At 29.9% G+C, this 16,532-nt stretch overlaps 2 protein-coding genes across 2 annotated transcripts; both read right to left on the reverse strand.

Moving 5' to 3' along the window:
- Nucleotides 1–6,517: 6,517 nt before the first annotated feature.
- On the reverse strand, nucleotides 6,518–6,904 carry HELRODRAFT_165072 (hypothetical protein; the record flags this gene model as incomplete). Its single annotated transcript, XM_009030968.1, has 1 exon — nucleotides 6,518–6,904. One exon carries the CDS (start codon nucleotides 6,902–6,904, stop codon nucleotides 6,518–6,520), a length of 387 nt encoding a protein of 128 aa, XP_009029216.1.
- Nucleotides 6,905–9,136: 2,232 nt separating this feature from the next.
- On the reverse strand, nucleotides 9,137–12,137 carry HELRODRAFT_165073 (hypothetical protein; the record flags this gene model as incomplete). Its single annotated transcript, XM_009030969.1, has 6 exons — nucleotides 9,137–9,198; nucleotides 10,304–10,404; nucleotides 11,239–11,351; nucleotides 11,447–11,661; nucleotides 11,739–11,797; nucleotides 12,055–12,137. The coding sequence occupies 6 exons, from the start codon at nucleotides 12,135–12,137 to the stop codon at nucleotides 9,137–9,139; spliced, it is 633 nt and encodes a 210-aa protein (XP_009029217.1).
- Between the last annotated feature and the right edge of the window lie 4,395 nt (nucleotides 12,138–16,532).

Raw genomic sequence — 16,532 nt, forward strand, 5'->3', positions numbered from 1 at the left:
CATAATAAACAAGCAATTTATTTCAATTCAGGTAAAAAAATTAGCGTATATTTTAAATTTGATACAAAATTCATATTAATTAAATAATTAATAATATAATTAATTAATTAAATAAATGAATAATTGATAGAAACAAAGTTAAAAATTTACATCTCTCACTTATATATAATGATAAAAGGCTAAAAACGCTATTAGTTTATTGATATACATTTTTCCAGCATTGTTTTGAAATAATATAAGTTGTTTTTTCTAAATTAATTTTTATATTAAGGTTTCATGATAAAAATTGTTAAATCCAGATCATCTGTGCTAGATTCGACTTCTACGTTGTATGAAGATTCATTCTCAAACCTCTGCAAGTACTGTATGTTGTAGAAAAAAAATTATTATTAGGCAACTTACAATTACATTTTAATGAAAATGCGACCTATCACATAATCTAATTTAATCTAAGATTTTTTTTTTATAATTCATGAACATATTATTTAATTTCATTCTACAGATTATATATTGTAGAAAACTTTATTTAAAATTTTTTTGCTATTTATACAAAATATATGCAAAAAACAAAATGCAATGGCAGACAAGAGAGTGGGAGGATTTGGGAATGCAAATCCCTCCACCAGGTGCAAAAAAAATGATGAAAATGAATTTTTTTTTAAATATTTAATTAGATTATAGGTTAGGTTAAACTTTTTTGCTCCAAAATATTTCTTCCATTTTTAAAATATTTTTTCTCGTCAAAAAAACAACTATAAACATTAAATAATGATAATAAATGTAAAGTATTTAGACGCATGTGTTTGTTACGGCTAAATCTTCTGTAAATGATAATGCTTTCTTAATGAACCGCTTTAATAATTAAAAAATTGATTAGTTAATTAACTAATTAATTAATTAATTAATTAATACCAACATCATCAGTAACATTGATTCGTGTACCATCTTTCAATAAGTGAATTTTAAATTTACTGGTCCTCGTTGGAATCTGGCAAACGCTGATCAACTTTTCGATGAGTTCTTCGACAGAACATTCTTGTAAATTTATAGGTTGGTAGACGCCTTGGCAAGATATGTGAAAAAAAAAAATAATTCATCAATTTTATATCCGCTTTATTGATAAGTTTGCATGGCAGACAAATTATTTAGATAAACTAAACCAAAAAATTATTTATTGTAATATTTCATTTGGTAACCCTAACGCCTGATCGGTTTCTGGTACAGTTTTTCAATACCTTGTTCAGTATTTTTATCATTGTTTTTTTAACTTATTTATATAGAAAAAGTTTTTAACTACTTTTCTATTCATTTTATTTTATATGGAGAAAGCTTTTTTCGGTAATCCTTACTACTTTCAATGTAGTATGTTATGAAATATTGTTTGTATCTCATATATATCTATATTATTAATTTATTGGCTCCAAAGTATCACTTTTTGATGATCCATTATTTCTCTTTTAGTAGTTTCTTTGTTGGTAGCAAAGTTACTGCATTCTGTTGGAAATTTATTTCTCTTTGTTTAAGTAAAGTGTTTCTGCAATTTTATGCTGAAACGGATTTAGTACAATAGGATATAGTTGTGTTATTCTTGAGTATTTCTCTACTCTAGTAATTGCTGTTCCGTCGTTATCGATTAAATAATTTTTTATTGCAACTCTGTGCAGTTAATCTTTTTGTCTATGTAGTATGTCCGATATATTCTAAATTTCGGTGCCCGCACTCACCGACATTATATCGTCAAATAGATGGACTAGCTATGGGCTCACTATTTGGAGTACTATTTTCTAATTTTTATAAATGTACTATTGAAAATTAAGTGTCTAAAAAGTTTCGAAAATTAATTATATATTAACGATTCATTAGCTTCTATTAATTGGAACTGCATTTTTCCTATAAAGGACTCAAATTTGGCTTTTTCTTTATTAATCCACGTATCCAATGAACTTTTTCATTTTATATCGTTAAAAAATGAAAAAAGTTACCCTAGCTTACTAAAGGTCACTTACTTTCGTCTTATAATATAAATAAATTGCATTCTTCTATTTTTTAAAAATTGTACTGCTGATAACAAATTACTCTACACTAAATACACAAATATCTTTACTTGATTGAAACGGTTGGCAGAAAACGCTATATTGCTGATTAATTGGAGAAAAATAAAGATAATATTAAGCGAACATGAAAAGTCATCAATAACTTCATGAACAAAAACATCAACAATAAATACCCAAATTGCTTAAATGTTCATGATGAAGTTGTTGACAGCAAAAGTGGTATAAGCAACGCATTTAATAACTTCTTTTGTTTTTTTTCAAAGTCTAATAACTTTTGTCTCAATTTCCTTCTTCATTTTACTAAATACCTATTTGCTCCCATTTTTCAAATATTTTCTTTATAGATGTGGATAAATCAGAGGTCTCAAGAATAGTACACGCTTTGAAAAAGTCTACCACTCTGGCACAGACGACTCTTCAAATTTCCTGATCACACAAACTCTTGGTAATATACTAAAACCCTTAAATTATTGTTATTAATCTTTCTTTTCACTATAGTATATTTCTAAATTTCTTCCTCTGCATGAATCTGGTTTAACTAATGTTAAAAATAACTATAGACCCATCTCAATAAGTTTTACTTTTTTTTAAATTTTGGAAAAAACATTTATTCTCGTTTAACACACTTTTTAAAAAATCATTCTAGAATTTCTAATCGCCAATATAGCTTCAAGTCAAATAGTTCTACCGAATTAACTGTTTTAGACCTTAATCAATATTTACTTGAAAATCTTGAATCAAGTCTTATGCATTACAAATGCTTTTGATACTGTTAGGCATGATATTCTTCTTCTGGTTATTTAAATGATAGATTCCAGTTTGTCTCAACAAAAAATTAAAACTTTTCAACCCTGCCAATTAACCGCGGCGTTCACCACGATTCCATCCTTGGCCCACATTTTTCAATATTTTCATCAAGATCTTATTGCATCTTTTTCTAAATTAAAATTCATCCAGTGGTCCATCTATGGACAATGTTGTTCAAGTTTTCAACGAAGAATTAACAAAGATATATGTTTGAACCCACCCGGATATGCTCCATAATCTTAAATGGTAAACAGATGAAACAAGCTTCAATTATCTCGAAAGTCTTATTCCCTCAGGTTGTAAATGAAATATGGATATTAAAAGAAGGATAGCTATGGCGAAAGATGAATATTCTAAAATGTAAAACATTTTCACCAACAGTAAAATCAGAATATCAACAAAATTAAAACTGTTATGGTGTTACATTTTTTTTAGGCTAACTTACGGCTCTGAAAAATGGAAAAAAAAGAATTTACGCCACTGAGATGTTGTTTTTGAGAAGAATTATGAAAATTAGTTGGACCTCTCATACTTTGAATGAGGATGTATTAAAACAATTTGGTTATGGAAATAGGAAATTACTACAGGTAATCCCACTAGGGCAATTTCGTCCTTGCCACAGCTTTTAGTATTTTTGAAATTGTTAACGATGCCGATTATTTCTCTTTCCTCACAATCCAACAGAAAAAAGAATTAGATTGATAGATTCCCAAATACCCGGATATATCCTGTGAAGAGGAGTCACTTACGGATTCTGCAAAAAATTATTAAGTTTATTACAAACAACCTTTTTGTCAGTAATCAAGTCGTTAGTCGGTTAGTAAAATCGTCTTTAATGCGTAGTTTAGTACTATTATTATGTGGCTTGAGAGTTGTTTTAATCAAACTCCATAACTCTTTAGTGTTTGGTTTGTATAAGGCAAACTGAATATAGTAGTATATAAAATCCAAGCCACCACCCGATCTATTGACAGGATTTTTACATAAAAAGAATATCCAGGTAAAGAGATTAAAATAGAAATGTTGTTGTTTAACCAAGTTTCAGTTAGGCAAATTATTGTAAATTGAAATATTAAATTGAATATATTCAATTCAATAATAATTTATTTGGCAAAAAAAGCACAGGAGATCACGATACTTTTGTATACGCAGGACCATCTTAACTAAGTAGTGAAACTGATAGTATATTAATTATCCGATAAAATGATAATGCAAGTTCATGATATAAATAATAAAATATATAATATAATCAAGGATATATATATAATATAATATATATATATGTATATATATATATATATATATATAATATATATCTATGAATATAATACATAATAGTACACAATTAAAGAAAATAATTAGAACAAATTAACTGATAAATGTTAGCCTTAAATGATTCTAACGAGGGTACACTTTTAACATGAACCGGTATAGAAAAGGAAGAACAGAATAAATCAAAAAAATTGATCTGGGCTTAAATAAATAAAAATCAAGGTTATGTTTTAAACGTCTGGTACTATGGTTATTATATACAATGACTTGATTATAGAGGGAGTAACAATAATTTAATTTAAAAATTAAAAAAAGTGTTAATGAATAAATAATATGCAACTGTTTTATATTTAAAAAACCAGCTAAATTATAATATGAAATTATATGCTCAAATTTGTTCAAATCATATAATAATCGTAAAAATTTTTAGGTTCAAACTTAACAGATGAAGATTAGTGTTAGAACTGCACCCCCAGATAGCGAAAACAGTAAGTTAAAAAAGGCAATGTTAAAGAGTTATATAAAGTTATATACAATATGAACCTAGGAAATCTATGTTTTAAACGATATATTAATCCTAAATTTTTAGATATTTTCCCCGATATATACTTAATATGATTTCACCAATTTAAATTTTCAGAAATAACAACTCTCAAAAACTTAATAGCATTTACTTTTTTAATATTTCTATTATTTTGTTGTCTTTTATTTTGTTAAGCTAAATGTTTATCAGGTTATTCGTAAAACAGGCTATTACAATAATCAATTCGTGAGTGCACGAAGGCATGAACCAGAGTCTGCAACGTAGTAGTGTCAAGAAATCTACGTATTTGATTGAGCTTTCTTATTTGGTACATGCATTCAACGGAAAGCATTCTAATGTGATCTTTCATTGACAAATTGGAATCTAGAATAAATCCCAGACTAGTAGCTTTTTGGCAAAACGGGATGACACTGTTTTTGATAATGATTGAATCAGTTTCTAGCTTCAAAAGCTGTTGCCACGTACCTACCGGCAAAAGTTTCGTTTTACTCTGATTCAATTTAAGAGCATTGTTTTGCATCCACAAATCAACCTTTGATAAACATTCAACCAATCTGTCCAATTCGGCCCGGAAAGTACCAAGCTTACTGGTAACAATGATTTGTATGTCATCCGCAAATGCATGATATGAGAAACCAAATGATTCGACCACTTTGAATACTTCAGATGTATACAGAAGAAACATGACAGGACCCAGAACCGAACCATGGGGCACACCAGACAAAACTATATTGACCTCGGACACTTTACCACCAAATGATACTTGCTGAGTTCTACCAACCAAATACGATTCAAACCACCTTAACACAGCACCAGAAAATCCAAAAGTAACACACAATCTCTTTAAAAGTATTTTGTGATTTACACAATCGAATGCGGATGACATATCGTGGAACACCATCATAGACGTCTTCTGTTGATCGATAGCCCCATAGACATCAGACAGAACCTTTAATAGAGCCGTTTCAGTTGAGTGGTATTGTCTGAAACCTGATTGATAAATCGGCATTAAATGATTATTCTATAGGTGAGTGAGTATCTGTTTAACAACCACACGTTCAATTATTTTAGATATGAAAGACAGATTGGATATCGGTCTATAGTTTTCAACATTATTCTCATCAAGATTGTGTTTTTTTAGTAGTGGAGTTATTATAGCATGTTTGCAAACAGAGAGAAATTTACTTTGATTTAAACACATATTGACAAGGCATGTCAAAAATGGCAAAAATAGATTAATAAACTTTTTGAACATGTGAGTCGGTATTGCATCTTGTTGAGAAGACTTTGTTGGTAAATTTTTAACTATGTTGATCATATCTTCCTCAGAAACATCTGAAAATGTTGCGAACAAATTTTTGAGATTTGATCTGCAGTCAGACGAGTTAGACCAAACTTTGATTTCGATGCTGTCTATCACCTTACTCAGTTTGTCGTTGAAGAAGGACATAAATCGATCCGGCGTGAGTTCATGCGTACTAGAAGAATGATTGTAATCATAAACAACATTAAACTTTGTAGAAATCGACCTTATATTTAATAGAACCAGATTTAATTCAACCTCATTAGAACCAGCAGATATATCAAAACCAAAACCTTCACCACTACTACCACCACCCATCACACTCCTAAAAGCAGCCCAGCCACAACCCAATCCATAAAAATTTACTTTTTTCCAACCGGGAATCTTACAATCTTCTATCTTCCCGGAGAACCGCGAACCTTGAATAAAAAATCTTTATTAGCAGCTTCCTGCATCTTAGCATCATCTAGCAAAATTTTCAATTCACCTCTCTGTTTTTTAGTCAAGTCATGACTAATGCCAATTCGACCAAATTGATCAACCAGAGCTCTTAACAGCGATATTGTCCAACATGATAAGCAAAGGTCTCGACGTGCCATCAGTTTTTTTACCCAATCTCACAATTTTTAGAACATTTTTATCAGACATGGCGTCATCCGTTAAATGATTCAAAATTTTGAAAACTCGCTCTTTATCGTTGACACCTTCCGGCAGTCGAAATAACATTATATTTGTTTCTCTATCTTTCACATCGGACGCTTCAATCAAAGTTTTATGTACATTTTTAACTTCGGCATTAAGAACGTCAACGTTCTTTTTGACTTCTTGACTAACAACCGAAGCAAAAGTTGACTTTACATCATGTTTTAATGACTGCATTTTGTCATTCAAATCTGACTCCGAACCACCAAGTTTATTTAACATGGCTCGCTTGAATTAATGGCAGTTTTTATAATTTCCATATCTGACTTTATTGCAATATTCAAGTCATTCAATTTATCAATTTTTTTTGACAATTCATTTGCTTTGGACAACAACATGACATTTGATGTAGTCTTGATGCATATGTCACAAAACCATTTAACATTGCTGCTTGTACGTATAAAAGTAACGACATTATCCGGTATTGCTGTACAAGTTGAATGATAAATAGATTCACATTGGCAACATTGCAAACATAAACTATCTTTCGCAGACTTTGTACATTAAGTACAATTTTCACGTGTATCCATTGCTTTATGAAAAACAAAAAACTTATCTCCTAAGTCGACTAAACAAACAACACATGATTAAAAAATTAACTCAAATTTGCAACAAAATAACGAAATAACCACTTTTACAATTTAAATTAAACAAAATTAAATTAAGCAATTATCCTAAAGCAACTATTTATATATATATACATATATATATATATATATTATATATATATATATATATATATATATATATATATATATATATATATATGTTGGTAATAGACCATAATTTTTACAATATTCTATAAATTCTACCGAATGTTTGGCGTTAATATGTTTGTAGTTCGTTTCTTCAATTTTTTTCACTAAAGTTTTTTGGTGAACGTTTAGTTTATTAAAATTCAAAATAAACTTATTTTCCGAATTCATGCTGCAAATAAGGCTATATTTCGATTCCGAATGAATCATCATCATTCATTCATTCATTCATTCATTCAATATCCATGTTAACAAAGGCCTGTCCATTCGGTACATGTCCAGACTGTCCACCAGCATGGTTTCTACAAATCATCGCCCCATTCATCTCCAGCACCTTAAGTTCACTCTACAATCACTGCTTCATGCATTCATTCATCCCATCACAAAGGAAATTCAGCACAATTCATCCAATTCCTAAAACAAAATATATTATTGCCCAATATCTTCAACCCTATACTTTCACGTATTCTAGAAAAATTCATCGTTAGGTCATTCATCTATCCATGTTTCAACCATCCATCCATCAAACCACTATTACAAGATCAGTTTGCATTTCGCCCTACAGGTTCATCTACATCCGCCATCATCTCTCTTACTTCCGCAATAACATCTTTTCTTAAAAATAATAATTATGCTCATCTTAATGCTCTCGACTTTTCTAAAGCTTTTAACACTCTCAATCACTTCTTTCTCACTTTTAAATAGGTTAGCCTCTCTTCCTCTTACCGACAACACTTACAATATTATAATAAATTTTATTTCTAATAGGAGTCATTCCATTTTCTTTAGCTCTACTTTTTCATCCACTTTACCTATTAATTCTAGCGTAGTGTCATTGGACCATCTACCTTTATCATCAATGCTTTTATTCTGAAAACTTTTTATAGCTCTTATCTCATCATCAAATAGGCTGACGACACCTACCTTATCATCTAACTCAAACACCATTCAATCAGAACTCGACTCCTTAACTACGTGGTCAAAACGATGCAATCTGTCAATTAATCTCAATAAATCATTCGAACTCATCATTCACAATAGCGTAAGAAAATAACATTACCTCCAGAACACCTATCAATCACTCGCACAAGTCAATTAAAACTATTAGGCATCGCATTCACCTCCACACTTAATATAGCACCTCATATCTATCACATCATCACAAAATGCTTTCAAACATTTCACGCACTCAAAACACTCCCTTCACATAGTCTCAGAGGCATCAAATTATTCGACATCACTGAATCACTCATAATCTCACGCATCAATATGCAGCTCCCTCCTGGTCTGGTTTTGCTACACAACAACAACTTCAGCAACTACAATCTCTCATCAAAAAACTAATCCGCTTCAACTATTTTCCTTGGTCACATCCTACCGTCACTCAGATATTCAACAAGAAAGTAGAAAATAACAACTATCACCCCAAATAAAAACTACAACACACACAACCTTTGACAACGCAAACATAACCATCAAGTCGCCACCCAATCTACATATCAGGAAAAGACTTTAATCACAAGACACCTCAAACATATTAACACTCAATAAAACTTTATCATTCACACAACTAGTTTTTATTTGTCAATTTATTTTATTTTCTTTTATTTATATTAATATTTATTATTCATTTTATTTTATTTTATTCTATTTTATTTTTCATGTTTAAGCATTTTTCTTTCTCAATTTATTTATTTACTTATTCGTTTAATTTTGTACTACTGCTTTGCATGCTGTAACAGTTTCTGCGTCTGTCAGATCCTGATTTTTAAAGAATATGAAGTAGGTGAAGTAATTGAATGGAAAGGTGAAGAAGTAATGGAAGCAAGTGATGAAGAAGATGTTAGAACTGTTACAACTTTTATTGACAAAAAACGAACATTCAACAAGTTGTTGTTGAATGAAGTTTGCATTTGGGATTAATGAAAACGGACAATTAGTCTACAAATAAACATGGAATTCATATGCATGTTGCACTTGTAGAGTTGAAAATATATTACGAACATTGATTTAGATCGGTGTTTACAATTCCAAAAATAAATCAATTATTGAGTTGTGAAACTTAATATAATATAATATCCAAAAACAGGTTTCAAAAAATTTCGAGAGCGATGAAATTTGATAGTGAAAACACAAAATTCCAAAAACTTGCAACCCATAAGAAATATTTGAGTTTCAGAACCCCAGCTTAAAAAAAGTGGTATACCATTTAGGATTGTGTGACTGTAGGTGAGCAGTTGGTAGCAATTAGTGGTAGGAGTCCATATAGGCAATAATAACTCTAAACCAAGGTAAGATGGCATTAAATTTTGGGTTATATATGATAGTAACTCTTATTGTTGTTGGAAAACAAAAATATGTGTATATTTATGATAAGAACAAAGTTAAATGAGAGAAAAAAAATCAATCTTGCAGAGTTGTTCTGGATTGGTGCAAGATTTGCAAGAATCATTGAAAATTTTTGCTAGCGTGCCACTAAATAACAAAAAAAATCTTTTTTGAATATGGGTATTTGTTAAAATAAACATATATTAATGTTTCTGGATAAGTTATTTAATGCAAAACTGAATTGGGTCCAACAGACCCCAATGGTAATTAATGCTATAAAAAAATGCTGGTATTTTTAAGATTAAAAAAAGAATTACGGCCGAAGTTTACTAAAAAATTAAAATATCTTATTTGTGTGTTTTTAAATAAAAAAAATGAGATTGGAAACATTATTATGTCACTGTTCATGTTTTAATAAATAATAATTATTTCTAATAATAAAAAACTGTTAAACCGAATTAATTTTCATCCGATTTTAAATCAGACTTAAGTTTTTCTATTTACTAAATCTTCATAACATTTAATTATGGTTACTTACTTGTCACTTCCCAGCCATCGACCATCAACTCTTCTAGCTGTTTACTCTTTTTAGGGGCGACTATCAGCAGTTGCCATTGAGACGGTCGTTTGTCGCCGCATCTGTTATTGATAAATTTAAAAATGACAGCATTTAATCAATTTTAAAACCAACGTAAAATAAACTTGTTTCACATAAATCATACATTTAAATTAGCTTTAAATTAAACCATTTTAAACCTTTAATATTAAATGCAGGCACTAGAAAACTTTTTTGAGGAGGGACTGCGAAAACGTATCCTCGACGCAAAAGAAGTAAAGTCACTTTTGATAAACCGCCTAAGTGACGTTTTGATAAACAAAGGTAACGATCCTGATTTTCTGTATCTTATGGAAGAAATAATTAGAAAATTGGATCAACAGAGAGTCGAACTACGAACAGCCACTAAAGGAACAGCACCAAATGAAGTAAAACGCGTCCAAGTGACAATCGAGAACAATACGGAAATTAAATTCGAGATCAACCGGAGGAGCGTGAAATGTAGCCTACCTATCCGAACTAGCAACAGCTGTACAAATCTTAACATCATCTCATCAGCTGATTCAACTACTGGCATTCAAATAAACATTTTAGACAAGTCTGTGTTTGAAGCAGTTGTGCCTATCTATCAAAAATCGGTAAAACTACTGTAGAAAGAATAACTTGACAATGGTGCAATATTTAATATTTTGTTAGGCTAATTTTTGTAGCATTTATATTTTTACGGATTTAATAAGATTTTCCAGATAAACTTAGATATAAACTTGTAAGATTCATATGAAATTAATAGCATAAATATTTAAACATATTCTATTAAAATTTTCAGATCAATTTCTCATTAAAAATAATGTTTTTAATAACAAGCCATGTAATAACATTATCCCGTTTTTAAATAACTTCATTTTTTCTCACATTACCTCAAAACTGGTAGAAAAGCTTTTGTAGCATCAGTTTTAACGTTGTTGTCATTTTCATCATAATTTGTTGAATTCTTCACTTTTTTGAGTGTTTCCTTTTCCGGTTCATTGCTCTGTTGAGTTGGTAAATAAAAATGTTGATAATCGAATATTTCTTATGGGGTTCTTGCGTTAAATTTAGATGGTAAATATGTAAAAATTGTTTCACCTGATTTTCTTCAATGTGCTGATTTTGAGGTTGTTTTTTTGAATATCGCTTTTTATGCGTTTGATTGTTTTGAAAATGCTGAGAAAGATACATGTTATCAATATTATGCGCGAGATTGCTGAAGGAACCGTTAGAAACAGTTGAGGACGTAACGTTGTTAGGAGAGTCCGGAGCCACAATATCCGAAGACATCCATCTACGCAACAATACTTTACCTGGTTAACAGTTGAAAGAGTTATTCCGTTCGCAATCATTCGATAAGTTTTTTCAACTTTGAATAAAGTAAACAAACTTTCATGATCCGAAAAATTTTTCGGACTGACGAAAAGCAATAGTTTTGTTGTTTTCATTCTGCAAACGCAATTTGTGTTTTTAAATGAAAGATAAGCTTTTGGTGGTGATCATTAAAAAGCGAGTATATATTTTAAAAACGTTTCCGATTGAGCAAAGAGCACTTCAAAAATCAAAATACGTTGTACAATAATAATAACTTATTTACAATAATTTTTCCATCCGAACAAACTCTAGATAAACCTCACTTAACCCTTTTATGAAATAGCACATTGGAATCATTATGCAAAAATGCTTGCCTTAACTGCTTAACAAACCCTTTTACAAGTGCGTTGAAAATTCGTATCCCTTCAGCTACTCCACAAATAATTTTCAGATCATCACGACTCAACCTGTACATGTCCTCACCTATTGAAGGGTAACAAAACAAAATATTTCAAATTAAATCTAATAAACTCATATTGAAGTAATGTTATTGGTGCAAATAAAATCTTGCCAGTTGTGGTTGCATAACGATCAAATGTTCGAAATTGTGTTTTGCAACGTCCAATGATGCATTTGCATATAAATTTTTTTTGAAAGAATAAGGTAGTCTGAGGTTGTCTGTCAAAACGGTAGTACAGTTTTAAAAAAGAAATTATTGCAGCAATAAAACAAAACAACAATATTGTCAAACATTATAAATTAAATAATTTTATGTAAATATTTGTAGTGTTTAAACATTGCTCCAGTTTGAAAAATTTTCACCGATACCAACTTTTTGCCGTGTATTTTATAACCAGTTAGAAATCCACTTATGTGTGTTTTCAGTGATTCCACTTGCGTCTAATTTTAAGGCCAAATTTCTTTGCGGTACCTTATCAAAAGCCTTAGCAAAATTTAAGAACATAATATTTCTTTTTGTCCAAATTTTCATAAAAATCATGCAAAATTGTTAGGCACTAAGGCCTCTCCATAAATCCATGTTGGCTTTTGTATATGATAATATTTTTTGCCAAGTAGTTAACAATTATCTTCTTAATTATTCTTTTGAGTATTTTGCATACGGTGCATGTTAAGCTAATTGGTCTATAATTTCCTGGGTCGCAACGATTTCTTTACTTGAAGAGTGGCGTTCTGATTGCATCTTTCCAATCTGATGGTATTTCACACGTTGCTAACAATTTATTGAATAGTGTTAACAGTTGTTCATATTTTTCAGAAATTCTGGATTGAGGGCGTCGCTTCCGGGGCTTTTATCTTCTTTTAGTCTTTGCAGTTTATCGACTATCTGTTGTTTCGTAATTGTCACATCATCTAAGACAATCATTTCATTTCCAATGAATTTACTGATTAGTTTTGGCAAAAATGTACAAATCTCCCTTGTAAATACAGAACTAAAATAAGAGTTAAATATATCTGACATTTTTTGTTGGTCAACAGTAACGATACCATTCTCAGTTTGAAAGAGTCCTATCCTGTCGTTGTATTTTTACCTACTTCACACGTAGCTGAACAAAATTTTTACTGATAATTTTGATGTTATTTGTTAATTTTTCCTATTATGTTATGTTTGTATTTGTTTTCTAGCTGCTGCATTCAAATAGATTCTTTTGAATTAGCTGCCCTATTACATTTATGGTTTTTAAACTCATGATAAACCTCCCATCCTTGTATTGAGCTCGTCTTTTCTTCTGTACTTTTTCTGTTATCCAAGGCCGTTTTTTTATTGATTTTTATACTTCGGAACATATTCTGAAACCAACTTATTTATCGCTTTCTTTTTCCACATATAGAGCTAACTCATCCCTTTTGTCGATACTTACCAAATTTTTGACGTTAGCATAAAAAATTTTCAAATGTGTTTAAATGTTCTTCAATTGCTTATCCTCCCATTAAATTATAAAATTTTTTTTTCAATTTGAGAATTTTCATTTTGCCTGGTAGGCCTCGTACCCGATATATCCATTTCTGTCTGTCCTGTTTCGCGCTCAGTTTTTGTCATAGAATGGGTAATTGAAATCTTGAAGAATTTTTTCTTTGCAAATACATTATTGCATTTTTTGCTGCTCTATCCCTAAATTTTACCAAAAGTAATCTGTTCCCTGTTTTTTCCTTCCCCAGTCTAAAAACTTTCTTTATGTCTTTTTCATCGTATGTAACTTTCAATGACACTTCCACCAGTTCAAAAACCATTTTTAGTCGTCTATTCTTTTTTACTCATCATTTGTATCATTACTCTCTTAAAGTTTGTAAACAATAATAATGTTACGTTAAATATAACGTTCCCTTTCTTTTTTTAGGTCATAAAAACTTTTTGGATTTAGTTAGGTTACTAACTTCATTTTATCTTGGACGACCTTCTTCAGTTTCAGATGTAAAGGAGCATGTGACTGTAATAGTGTTCCAGACAGTAATCAAAAAAATTTACGTCGTCCAAGATAAAATGAAGTTTTTATTATCTAGAAAAAGAAAGGGAACGTCGGGAAATGATGAGCAAAAAAGAATAGACGACAAAAATGGTGTTTGAACTGGTGAAAGTTTAATTTAATGTTTTGTTTTGATCACCACAATTTTGTTTTTAATTTGAAATTTTCTCTCATAATGTTATTCATCAAGTTTTCGATTTTTGCTAATTTAGTGTTAGTATCAATCAAAGTAGCCAAGATTTCTTTAATTTTCCTGCAGTTATAACGCTCCGTGTGCACCATCCCGCAATTCTCGCACTTTTTAATCTTATAGATTAAATTTCGACATTATCTTTTTAGTCTATTTATTTTATGAATTTAATCAATAAACCAAATAAACTAATGGATTTATTGCTAGAAATTAGTAATTAAAAGATTTAATTGTAAATTTTGAATATCGCTCAGTCAGATGTTAGGTTTCCGCTACGCCAAGGCTAAACTTTTTTTTCATTGCAACAAATAAACGTTATGTGAAATTGGTGAATAAAGGAGCTCAAATATTTTTGAAAAAATGAAACGTTAAATAATCGTGATATCGATTTAAACGAAGTGGTAGAAAGTCAAATTTATAGCTCTAGAATAAGCATAAAAGGCTTTAATTTAAAAAACTGCTGCAAAGTAGCACAAGGTGTTAACAATAAAAGTTATAAAAAATATTGAAGTTTACTTACTTACCATTGTAAAACTTAAATTGATTGATAAGATCATCGCCACAGTTTTGTGATTTGAGCCAGTCAGTTACTTCTTCGGATGTTGCCCCGACTGACAAATTTGATGAGGATAGCTGAAATATATTAAATTGTAAATTTGTCAAACAAATTTTAAATATATAATTTTTTATAGATTACAAATTAAGCATTACTTTGACATTTTCTCCATTTTTTCGAATGATGTTCTTAATTGCTAGTGGTGACGATCTACTAGAAGATGGCGAAAGCTGAAAAGATGACGGCGTTGAAGCAGCTGAATTAAAATTTTTGTTATCGTCTTTTTCAAATGATTTTTCAATGTCGATGTAATTTTGGTTGCTGTTTAAACCGTCTTTGATGTTGGTGTAATTAATAAAATTGAATGTCCTATCCGTTGATGGGCTACTTCGTTGATCGAAAAATTTCTGTTTTATATTCAATCTGAAATTATTTTTGATAGTTTTATTATTATCATGTTATTCTTATTATATTATTATTAGTCTAAATAATATTAACATAAAATTAAGTGTCAATATTCGTCAAATGTTAGTAGCTAAAATTAACATAATAAATGTGTCTTGAGTAACGTTTAATCAGCTGATAATAACACACACTTGATAATCTTCATAAAAAGTTTGATATTGTTTTCTTAACATATAATCTGAAGGCAGATTATTCCATAATGATACCTCCTCAGAAAAAAATAGAAGATTTAGAATTATTTAACCTAGAAAATGGTTTATAAAAGATATAATTTTTCCTTAAATTTTTGATTTTGTCATATCTAATAAAAAATTTCAATATTTTAATTGGTAATGAATGTTTATAAATTTTATACATAAATTTTAACGCTATTAATTTGTAGAGTCAGCAAGTTGCTATCTTTAAAATAGCATGTGACGTGCGAGCGCTTTCGTAGCATTAAAGACAGCGTATATAATAGTTGTATGATGATCAAAATGTGAATTAACACTATTACCCCACAATATCAGTCCGTAAATTAAGTATGGAAAAATCAAACCGTAATATAACTTTTTAACAATATCAAAAGAAAATCTAAATCTAATTTTAAATATTAAGCCTGTAATTCTAGAAATTTTACTGGAATCATATAAAATGTGGTTTAACCAAGTAAAATTATCCTAGGTTACAAATCCTAAAAATTTGTTAATATAAACTCGTTCAAAATTATGATTATTTATAAGGATATCTGCATTCATTCTATTAGTGGCTATTTTAAGTCCAAATATCATGAACTTAGTTTTATTATAATTGATGGATAAATGGTTAGCGCATAACCATTTATAAGTTAACTCTTAAGATGCTTGTTTAATTTAATAGCAATATCATTAATGTTTTTACCACTGCAGAGAATTGTCGTATCATCCGCAAAAGGAACAGTTTTTATTGATTTTTAAACGTTGGGCAAGTAATTAATAAAGATCAAAAACAACAATGGGCCAAGCACCGATCCCTGGGGCATTCTCCACTTAACAATGGCTTTTGAAGAATTACAAGACTCATATGACACATACTGACACCAATCATGGAGCTAGTCAGCAAACAAGTCAAAAATAGAACCACGAATTCCAATTTTAAACAGCTTTTTAAATAAAATACCATGGTCTATTGAATCAAAGGCTTTCCTCAGATCCACAA

The sequence above is a fragment of the Helobdella robusta genome (genome assembly GCF_000326865.2).
Source record: "Helobdella robusta unplaced genomic scaffold HELROscaffold_7, whole genome shotgun sequence".
Taxonomy (NCBI): Eukaryota; Metazoa; Annelida; class Clitellata; order Rhynchobdellida; family Glossiphoniidae; genus Helobdella; species Helobdella robusta.